The following is an 11,085-nucleotide window of genomic DNA, read 5'->3' on the forward strand; positions in this document are numbered from 1 at the left end:
ACTGTGAGCGTTTTTACATGAAATTAAACTGAATGATACTTAATCAGAATTGTTTAGTGAAGTTGCATGTGTAACATGACAGTTTGACACGCTGACAGTTTGAATCCCTTTCAGCGTTTTAATGTGGCTTCAGCTATTTCCTCTTTTGTCCACGTCTCATACTGGAAAAGTTCTCGTCTGTAAAAGTGGTGATGAGTGAAAATGGTCTGTCAAAACTGTCATCCGTCATCTGAGACACCTGCCCTTCTCCAGAGTGTCAGGAGTTAAAAAGGACCAAACCCTGTAGGATCTCCCTTACAGGAGCTGGCCTGTCTTCTGTTGAGAGAAATGATAGTCGCTCTGAATACCAGTGCTGGAGATCCTACAGACTTAGATAGTGCTTCAGTCTCCATGGGCCACCTGCCCCACTCTCCTCATCATGACCCACGGATGATGTACCAGAATGACAGACATGTTCATTCTCTGGAAATGAAGAGAGCTTTCCAAAGATTTCAGTGTGAGATCATTGTTTTTTTGGATTTTTTTTGTGCTCCTCTAAAAATGTTCTGTCTTGTGTAGATGTTGTGGTCTGTGTAGATAGATAGTTTTGTGTGGTAGAAATGTTTGAGGTATTTAAATGTGTCACTTTCCACATAAGGACAGCAAGCAGTGCTGCTGTGTAAATATTTTTAGAGATGTTATTTTCAATAAAAGTTTTTTGTTAATGATCAAAAACTCTGCTTGACCACACATTTTAATGTGAATTCCTGTTCACCATGTTTAGGGGTGTCTGTCAAAAAACAAATCACAAAAAAGCCTTTTGTACAAGAATTTAGCAATTTTTAATTGACTTGAGACATGATTATTGTGCTGTGGTAGAAATCCAGTAGAATCTTTGCTTGACATTGGCAACATAAGACCACACACATTTAGATGCAGTTAAGAAAATGTCTCTAAGGAAATTTTCATTTCAGTGCAGTAACAGTAATTACACTTTGTAAATAATTTAACAGAAAGGTGCTTGATCAACTGGAGGCTACAAATTTCATCTGCATTGCTATGGGACAGGACATTTCACACCAGAGGGATTGCATGCAGACCACACATGCAAAATTTTACATGGCAGTTTAAACAAAAGGTCAAAAAACGCATTACAGTCTTAGATGCCTGAATATCTCACAACTTTCCAACCGTGACATCATTTGGACTTTGGTTCCACCTCAACATAATGCATAGTAGTGAAAGCACAAATAGCACAAAAATGAGGGCAAATATATAATAATACACACATTACCAAAAAAACATAAATAAACAAATATTAGGAAATACACAGAACAATCCTGGGACCCGTATTCATGAATCAGAAAAACAATTCTGGTCAGAGCATCAGAGCATTATTTTTTTTAGCAGGATCTTTACAAGCTTACTGTATCTGAGAAAAACTCATGGGGAGATGGGCAAACAAAATAAACTCTAGCAGAGATACATAGTATTATCAATAATGTAGCCTTTTTAAGAAACTACCTCAAAACACTCAAACTTCATGAATGCCAGACATTTGGCAAAATACTTGTCCTGTAGACTGTAATAAGTCCTTACCAAGCTACCAAAGTCCTGGCCCGATTGGCCAAACCAGAAAATCCAGGCATGTCAAAGAAAGATGTTTTTACAGAACCAAGTGTCCCTACAAATGCTGACCAAACCCTCTGAAGAGACAAGGCCATAGACATCTCTCTGCTAAAACACTTCAGAGGGTTAATACGAAGCAAGATTTAGCAGCTGATAAAATAACAGTTCCAGGGCCAGTTCCACACATACTCGCATCTCCTGACTCATCCCTTCAGTGTTTAATGTCTATAATGTTTCAGTCCAACAATGGGACTGAAAAACCTGACTCATTTGTCCATGCAGATCTGCCTGCAGACGCCTGTGTGTTTAATCTGTCTCTGGTGACAGGGATACTTAGTCGTGCTTTAATGGAGGCAGCTGCAGATTTCGGCCTAGGCACATGTCCGGTGCTTCTGTAAGAATGTCCACATCTGAGAAATGTAATTTAACAATCTGAACCTTGACAATTACATTTAAACATCACTAAACTATTTCATTATCAAAAATGTTTGGTTGGCTCTTTTCAGTTCAGACATTTGTACTCGGATATTTTCTACCACTACTTGGGAGCTGCCAGAGTTTCACATCACTACAACACACTCAACATCGGTCACGCTGTGACTGTGTGGCCTGGTCGACCAAACATGCTCATGTTAGGGTAAGTCAATCTGTGTTCCCAAGCAGCATCAGGATTACAGTATCAAACTCAGCAGTGTGCACGTGTACACTGCAACAGCATCAAACCCTGAAAAACACCCAAGAGGCTGTGAAAAGGCTGTTTTTTTTGTTTGTATTTTTTATAGAGGGAGACCGGGAAAGCAGGATGGCATCGTTTAAAAAAAGGGGCATGTAGATTAGCATCAGACTGGCACACCCAGACACATGCTCTGGTGTCACTAAGTTACACTGTGTGGGTTACAGAGGGCACACTCTGAACACTGAGAAAAACAAAATAAAAAACAAGAAACCCACAAGCAACACGCCAAGGGTTTTCACTGAGTTCGCATACTGAATGTGTGAAGCAGCAATGTCAGAGAAAACATTGGAATAATGCACAGAGATGATGTTTTTTTGGGGAGTGGGGGGGCCAGGGGGTTTAGAAGCCAATTTTGCCTCTGGTCATGGAGTAGCCCAGCTTGGCCTCGTTGTTTATGAAGGACATGAGGCCCAGGTAGGTCTCGATGAGGAGTGGGCGCTCCAGGATCAGCACACCGTTGGCGCGTCCAGGGATGGGGAATTCCTTATGGGCTTTCTTCACTGCCTGGACCAACTGGGTTTTAAAATTGTCAAGCTGTTGGCAAAAAGCAGGAACATCACAGAAACACTGAAAGACCTGGTCACTCCCCATACACTTGACAGAGTCTCACATCTCATCACAGCAAGGTAACTGATCTACTAGATTCATCTAATCTGGAAAACCCTTTCAAAATAAGGAAAGGTAAGCAATGACCTCAAAGACAAGCAAATTACAGCCAATTTTCAACATTCCAGGGACAGTGGGAAAGGTGGCTTGTCTGAATGGGCTGGTTTACCTGGCAGAGGGACGCAACCTTCTCATCGGCGTGAGCCATGGGGTGCTCTGTGAAGGTGGCGTAGGGCATGTCTGTGGACCACGGGTTCCAACGGTTTATGAACGAGGGCCTGGGACGTTTATCCCACTGCACACGAATGCCAGTTCCCTCTCTCCTTCTCACACACACACACACACACACACACACACAGGTGAAACAATGCTGTAAAAATGTGTTTTTTTTTTCTACAAGTGAGACAAGAAAACCATTCTTTATTTTGAAATAAAGAATTAAGACCACCTTTAGTTACTTGGATATTTTTATAAAGAATCTTTATAAGAAAAACAACAGTGCCCAAGCTGTTCAAAGCCACAGGTGAACTCTACACTTGGCACCACTGCATTATCATCTGATCTGACTCCCATGTCTGCTTGTATTCTCTCAGCACTGCAAAATACTTATAACAACTATTTATCACTTATTCCAATATAAATCATAAACACTCAAATACACACGGCCCTGCTATTACGCCCCCACTCCGGGTGTTTGTCCAGTCTATTTATGAAACACAGTTATTTATAAACAATATGAAAAGACACCAAGAAGTGACCTGAAAGTTACAGCACATGCTCAGTGTGTGCAAGGATGTTGTATTAAAATAAATAAATAAATAAACAAACAAATAAACAAATAAAATTTTCTCCAACAGTGTGGATATTTGTGTGAGTAGTGAAGAGAATCTTACTTGTTCAGTGATTTGGGTGGAAACTCGAACTCTCCCACCGAGATGGTATCCACTGCGTTTAGGGAGATCCTGATAACCTGCTGACAGAGCAGGTTGATGAAGTCATATTTGCAAACCAGCAAAGACCTGCAGGGGCACAGGAGATGTCAGAGCCATGTTTCTGTTCAAACACCTTAATAAGATTTCAACACTGAATATGACTACCTCTCAGTGATCAGCACCAGCCTCTCCTTCTCATTGTTCCAGTGGTCGATTCTGTAACACAGGAGAGACACTGTCAAGACTGATGATCATCTCTAGTGTTCTAACAGAGCAGTCTGTGTGTCTTTAACATGCACAAGATTTACTGTATAGCTTGTGTAAAGTCTATGGGACGTGATGAGCTAGCACATTATGGAAAGCGCTGAAAACCTCTCTCGGGCACTTTGACTCAATTCATAATTCATAAACACCTATTTTGCCCAAATAATTTTATAGTGTTAAACATGTTATGATGTCTTAAACTGGAAGCTGTCTTTCTGTATGTTCTCACTGTGTACAGCACTGGTTCAGGACTTTCCAAAGCTGTGGACATTGAAGAGAAATCACAGGACTCACTCAGCTAAGAGCCAAACACTGAGGACTTCTCCATCCTCTGAGGGCAAGGCCACAGTGCGGATATCATTCACGGCCTGCTCTATCGTTCCCGGCTGCAACAAAAACAAACATGCTGTGAAGATGAACAGTTTCTCTAAAATGCACATCAGCAGATGAAAAAATAACGAAGTGACGCAGAGGAAAATTTCTATTTTGCAGTTCTCAAAACAAACAAGGCTACGCGTTTCACATCTACATCAACTGACCAGTTCAGTATGGAAGCTGATCAGCAGTGTCAGGGTGAGAGAGGAGCAGGTCCACAGGACAGTGAAAGGAGAAACATTTTTTCTTGGATATGGTCCATTACCTCAAGCTTCATTCAATAACCTCATCCTCTTCTGTTAATGAACATAATGGGCCAATCTATGTGGATATGAACGGAAAACTGTCACGAATTCATCAATTTCTTTGCTTATAATTCACCATGATGTAACTTCCTTTGGAGGAAATATTACTGATGCATGATATTCAGAACAACTTTTACAAGAAAAGGTCATTCATTGACCTACCTCATTCACCACTCGGTGGTCTTTTCTTTAATATCTATAAATCCCACACTCTGGGTTTCATAGCTCGACAACTAGCAGAAGATCTTTCAAACATTGTGTCTTCAAATGTTTATATTAGATGTTAAGCTATTAATTAAAGGCTCAACAAAAGGCTGGGTGATATGGATCAAAAATCATATCTTGGTCTTTTTACGGTGAATGGCGATACACGATATATATATATCTCAGTATTTTCTACGAAGTGGGCCAAATGTTCGGTTGTAAGTCAAAGCCACATCTGAGATGTCACACGCACTTTTATTAAAACAGACTGTGATCAAAATAAAATGCAAAGACAGGGTTTCCTTCCTTGTTTGAAAATATACAGCTGCAAATCATGTAGCCTAAAAGAAAAATTATATGAAATAAATAGCCTATATTAAATCAAAATAGGCCTATCTTTGAGAATGCTCCTTCAGTTTCTTGTTAGTAAGAAGCAAAGCCCGACCGATATAGGATTTTTCAGACCGATACCGATTTCAATATTGGATGATTTAGAAGTCTGATAATGACACATCAGCCAATATTCCTTTTTTTTCAGAAACACATAACATAAACAAAGATTTGCCCTAACATTTGTTATGTGTAGTTATTTAAGAGTCCTCACCAAGATAACATGATATAATACAGTTTAAAAATAAACTTGTTTTATTGTCATAAGTAGTACTTTGAACAAAGGTACAACAAAATATATTGAATTTTTTATAAATAACGCAGTAAACTGATACAGTGAGGTAATGTAAACACTGCTGTTGAATGCATCTAATTCTACATGACTGTGGTCATGTCATGTCGAGGATTTACGAATTTGGGACTTCACACTACACGTTGAAAGAGAAACTGGTAACTTTGTGTGGCTACCAAGCCATGTTAGATACTTCAGCTCAAGTTTATTTACGTGTCTCCTCTGGTTTAATAATTTCCAAGAGTTGCAGATGACATTACCATTGTCTCATTTAGGCAGAATAAGTTAAACGCTGCAGTTTAATCGCTCATTAACGTTAGCGAACTTCCACTGATAGACATGCCATTAGCTAGCTTTGCGGGTAACCTAATTTAGCAATGGACAGCGTTATAAGCTGCTGTAAGCGATGTTCAGAAGAATTTTTGAAGAGACGAGGCAGAAATAACAGTACCGTTGTTTGTTTACTCGCTAGAACTACTACGCTGTCTCCTAATTAAACTTACAGTCAAGCTTGTTGACAGTTTAGTCTAAACCACTCAACTAACGTAACATTAAACGTAATTTTGATGTTTCACTGATTGTACCGGCCTTCACGTTGCTGCAACAAAACCAGGCATGGCCGGCATGTCATACCATGGGTGAAGGATGGCCATCTTCCGTCTGTTTTTGTAATTGTCATTTATCGGCTGTTATAAACGCTGATACAGATTTGTCTGCAATTAGCTCATATCGGCCGATTTATCGGTCGGGCTTTACTAAGAAGCTACTAAAGAAGCTAAACACTAAGCTAAAGAAGTTACTAAGAGTTTCTTGATACTAAGCAACTAAACAGAAATTGAAGATTTAATGGTTTATTCCTTACATATAAGAATATTGCTCTTCTTACTATACTTTTAACATCTGTGAACCAAAAAGCATAAGACTTCAGTTGTAAGTAAATGATTGTAAACATGCTTACATCTTTTCATACCATCAAGCTGTATATCAAGGTTATGCTGCATAAAATGTATTATTTCTTAAATGTACGACAATAATTCTGTTCATATAGACATTTAATATACATCTCGTGTCATCCGTATCATCTGCAATCAATTTATTGAACCAGGGTCTGCGTGCAAGGCATTTTATCTCTGTTAGCGGGCTCGGTTAGCCAAACATAGGTTCATCACCAAACTAGCGTATCTTTCATACTTTCCTCTTTCAACAGTATGTTCTATCTGTTTCAGTTTCGTGGCTCCCCAAACGCCATGGTTTACATTAGTTACCGTCGACACTGTGAAAATGGGTCTGAAGTTCAAGTTCAAGTTCAAGTTTTATTTAAAGCCCAACATTACTGTTTACAGTCTCAAAGGGCTTTACATGCCTACAGGATTACAACAATCAGAGCACGGTGGCACCCCCTGACTTGATCCTCATAGTGGGCAAGACAAAACTTCTAAAAAAACCCAGATGCTAGGGAAAAATAGGAGAAATCTTGAGAAGGACCACAGAGAGAGGAGACCCCTTCTAGGCCAGCCAGGTGTGCAATAGGTGCCAACCCAGTGGGCAAATTACAAACAAGAATGACAAAACAGCAGGGGGGCTTAGCTGTGGTGGACGACACAGGCACAGCAGCCCAGGAAGTCACGGAGCCGCAGCAGCCATCAGGACAACGATGAAGAGAGATGACAAGGAGGGAGGGAGGGGGGGCACACCTAAGAAGAAAGTAGCCACATTCAAACCAGACACTCATGCTTCAACAGATGAGACACAGCTATGCAGAAGACTAGGGAGGGAAGGAGAGCATACGAAAGTCCGGAAGTCCAGACTGTAATACACCTGTAAGTCCACGATCTGTACCCGGAAGCACAATCCATTCTCATGTGCGTACTGACGTAATCGGAAACACAACTTATTCCTGCACGATTTGTACCACGCATGTGTGAACATTTTACAGCGGTGAAGTTGAACACTTGACGGACGGCAGACAGAGTATTGTTTTCATTGAGAGAGTGTTAGCATATACTGATAATGTTATTGAAGTACTGTTTTTTTTTTTCAAAGATTCTCTGAAGGCTTCGCATATTAGCATAGCATAAACAATAGCATAGTTATGAAAAATGACCTAACAAAACATTGTAAATCGGGCAGGGAACGCAGAAATATGATGTAATGTCGTAAAACACCATGGAAATTGGGTAGTGCAGTATATTGCGTGTTGCAGACCGGACTTCCGGATTTCGTAATTCCTGGGAAAATCTGGGAGTGAGGAAAATCGGGCAGTTGCACACCCGTTCCAAATATCATACTACACCGGGTTTGCGTGCAGATGCAGAGGGTGAGCGTGGGTGGAGTTGCATGGAGAGTGTGAGAGAGGAGAGACACAAACACTGGCACAGCTTACTGCAAGAAACAGGCTAAGTAACGCAAACTATATCGATATAAACGGTATTGTCTCAACCTATATCTCATTTGAAAATATATCGACATACCTTAAAAAGTTGATATACCTCCCAGCCCTTGCTCAAAATACGTTTTTCCTTAATATGTTTACCTGTTCATTACTACAAAACATCAGTCAACTGAATCTCAGGCAAAGAAAAAAATGTCACACTTTTCAGTTAAGTAAAGGAGATTAACCAGTTAAGCTCAGTTTCTACTTTACAAGTGCTGATACACCTGAACACTACCACATGACACAGTAAACTAACTTAATGAACACAAACCCTTTTAAACCATTCTCAGCAGTACCAGTAATGCCTGATAAGCAGACTGTTTGTTCTGTATATAAGTGAAGGGACAAAAATGGCATGACTTAGCATTTTGAATCAGTTTTGGCATTATAATTGGCTTTGGACTCTGGCATAGAGGCTTGGATGAACAACTGAACTCATCTGGATTTCACAGAGACTCTGATTAATGACTAATGTACAGCACGCAGTTGAATGAAAAGACTGGACTCTGTGAACAGAGGATCCCTGTGCATTCATGAGTGAGTAAACTGAGGGGAACAGAACAGCTAATCAGCCATCACCAAGTCAAAATCGAGAAGACCAGTTCAGAACCAAGATCAGAGCGAACCAACACCAGTACAGAACCAAGAGTAGTGCAGTATGAGGGTTAATATGTTTAATGATGGTTTTTAATGTCTGCACGGACATAGGACCAACTTTGGGTCTCATCATTAAACCAGAAACTGTGACAGCATCACTGTCCAATGACACTCACATTCCAGAGGGATGGACCCACCCCAGTCTGGACACTTTTCCCCTCATACTTTTTGGAGGGGATCTGCAGAACAGCATCTCCTTCAGGTCTGTGGGCCTTATTTTCCATAACAGAATTTCAGGACATTCTACACGCAGACCAGTGGATGCTGTTTTTCTAGACACAGATTAGGACCACTGCGATGGAGTGGCAACCTGTCCAGGGTGCTTCCCTGCCCTGAACACTGGGATAGGCTCCAACTGCCCTCGTGACCCTAATTAGGATAAGTGGCTTTGAAAATGAGTGAGTGAGATCAGGACCACTCTAAGACTGAAATGAACTTGCAAGGGACAACAATAATTAACAGAGAAGTTAAGTCCATGAGTGCTTTACTTCGGTCTGCCCACCTGCACTAAGCACAAGCTATACTTTCATCTAAAAGAAGTTTCAGACTGATGAATAATTTAAAAAATGTATGAATTTGCTGCATTTTCAAAGAGAATGCATGGGGTCGGCTGGTGTATTTAGTGTGTACACCGTATCGCTGGCTAAGACACCTGTTAGGCCTAATTAGTGGTGTCTGCTCAATACTGAAGTTTTTTGTGCTTTTTGAAATGTAGCTTGTCAATCTGACAAATAAACTGAAGCATTAGCAGGCTAGCTTTCAATGTCTTTTGACCGTCTAATAAAGGGTGACGTTAACAATCTATACTTCCTGCTAATCATGCAAGCATTTGTTTACAAGCAAAGAGTAAACTGAATTGGTACATACGTGTTGTTATTTCATCATGTTTCACTTCTTCACAAAAGTATTAAATGCCAGATACACCAAACTGTGATGGGTGACAACGTGATATTAGTTTATCGTTGTCCAGTTCAGCTTCGAGACTATTTACTAGCTAAGTGGGTTATTAGCTAGAAATTAGTTATTCGAATGAGCCAGGCTGACTGTGCTGGCATACCGCGCGGTCTTATGTAGCTAAAATATATCACAACTTACAGACATGTTCGCTGTGTTCATTTCCGCTACTTACTCTAAAAACGAAATAATCCTTGACTTTCGCTTGCAGTGTAGGGTTGTGTACATGAAAAGGTGTGAGTCTTTGTAACGGAGAGCAGCAGGCTACAGAGGCACTGAATCCGTGGCTTGCTCGGGCCCCTGGCGGTGTGAAGGCAACCTCGACTCCATCCTCTGTCTCCGCGGTCTGCAGAACTGCAGCTCCCGGGCTCTCTGGCTCCACGGCGTCATTCAGCTGAAGCATCGTATGTAACCCTTAGACCTCTGTCTTAGTATAGATAATTATTGCTTAATGTCGATAAAAGACAATAGCGATACATTAAAGATTATGGACTCCTGGTTGGATTGGCTGTGACCTAGCACGAACTATCCCCGCAATGTCGTTATTTGTTTTTCGTTAAGGGAAAAGGAACCCCCCCTCCCCACGTCGCACCACTGCCCTCCTCTCTCCGGACAGATTTTTTACAGGAAGAGATATAGCCCAAAAACCTGACGAAATGGCGCTGTCCAATACGGTAGTACACCTCGACCCATTTACTTGTGTGACCCAGCTCGATTTAATGTAAGGTCCAGTTCGGCTATTGCCCGTTTGATTGAACAGCCAATAAGGCTGCCTCAGCTGAAAGAAGGCACCCAAAACGTTCTCTCTCTATGTAATGTTTGAAGTTACTGCCGTAACCACACGATACTTACAATCTCACTCTTTCTACTAATTTTGTTTTTAATGCATCCCAGAGGAACTAACCAATCTATATTATAGAAGAACAGTGTACGTAGGATCCATCTTACTGATTAAAGTTGTAACAATATAAGCTATTTCTAGAAGAGTTGAAAAAAACCAGAAACCCAAAGTACTGCTGACAAACCTAAATGGGATGTCAGGTTTATGAAAACTGATATCAAGCATATGAAATATGGGGTCATTTCCAACTTAAATAAATGATATTGAAACTAATGAATGTAGCTCGATTTCCAGCTTCTCTCTGTATTTGTCCTTCCCATTTCCCAGCTTCCTTTCCAGCATTTCAAGTACTTATTCCAGCTTCTGTCATTCAGCCTGAATTCTCTTCTTTCTTTCTTTCTTTCTTTTAAATGAATGATACCCTTCATTTCCTTGGTCACAGCGTGTTAGGGTCACAGTCAGGACATCAATATCTGCTCCAGTTCTG

General features: G+C 40.7%; 1 protein-coding gene across 1 annotated transcript; it reads right to left on the reverse strand.

The window, feature by feature from the left end:
• Positions 1–868: 868 nt before the first annotated feature.
• Positions 869–10,307, reverse strand: tprg1l (tumor protein p63 regulated 1-like). Its single transcript, XM_030784024.1, has 6 exons — positions 9,933–10,307; positions 4,441–4,532; positions 4,048–4,098; positions 3,844–3,969; positions 3,120–3,273; positions 869–2,878 (listed from the first exon to the last, which is right to left on the reverse strand). The coding sequence occupies exons 1-6, from the start codon at positions 10,158–10,160 to the stop codon at positions 2,684–2,686; spliced, it is 846 nt and encodes a 281-aa protein (XP_030639884.1). The 5' UTR covers positions 10,161–10,307; the 3' UTR covers positions 869–2,683.
• Between the last annotated feature and the right edge of the window lie 778 nt (positions 10,308–11,085).

Source organism: Chanos chanos, chromosome 9 (assembly GCF_902362185.1).
Source record: "Chanos chanos chromosome 9, fChaCha1.1, whole genome shotgun sequence".
In the NCBI taxonomy this organism is placed as follows: domain Eukaryota; kingdom Metazoa; phylum Chordata; class Actinopteri; order Gonorynchiformes; family Chanidae; genus Chanos; species Chanos chanos.

What these genes read in the sequence shown, in the direction of transcription:
- tprg1l (XM_030784024.1), bottom strand. Translation starts at nt 10,160, where the DNA reads ATGCTTCAGCTGAATGACGCCGTGGAGCCAGAGAGCCCGGGAGCTGCA. An exon ending in CTGGTGCTGATCACTGAGAG is followed by an intron (nt 3,970 to 4,047) that starts GTAGTCATATTC and finishes GTGCCCCTGCAG; the next exon opens with GTCTTTGCTGGTTTGCAAAT. An exon ending in CCACCCAAATCACTGAACAA is followed by an intron (nt 3,274 to 3,843) that starts GTAAGATTCTCT and finishes GTGTGTGAGAAG; the next exon opens with GAGAGAGGGAACTGGCATTC.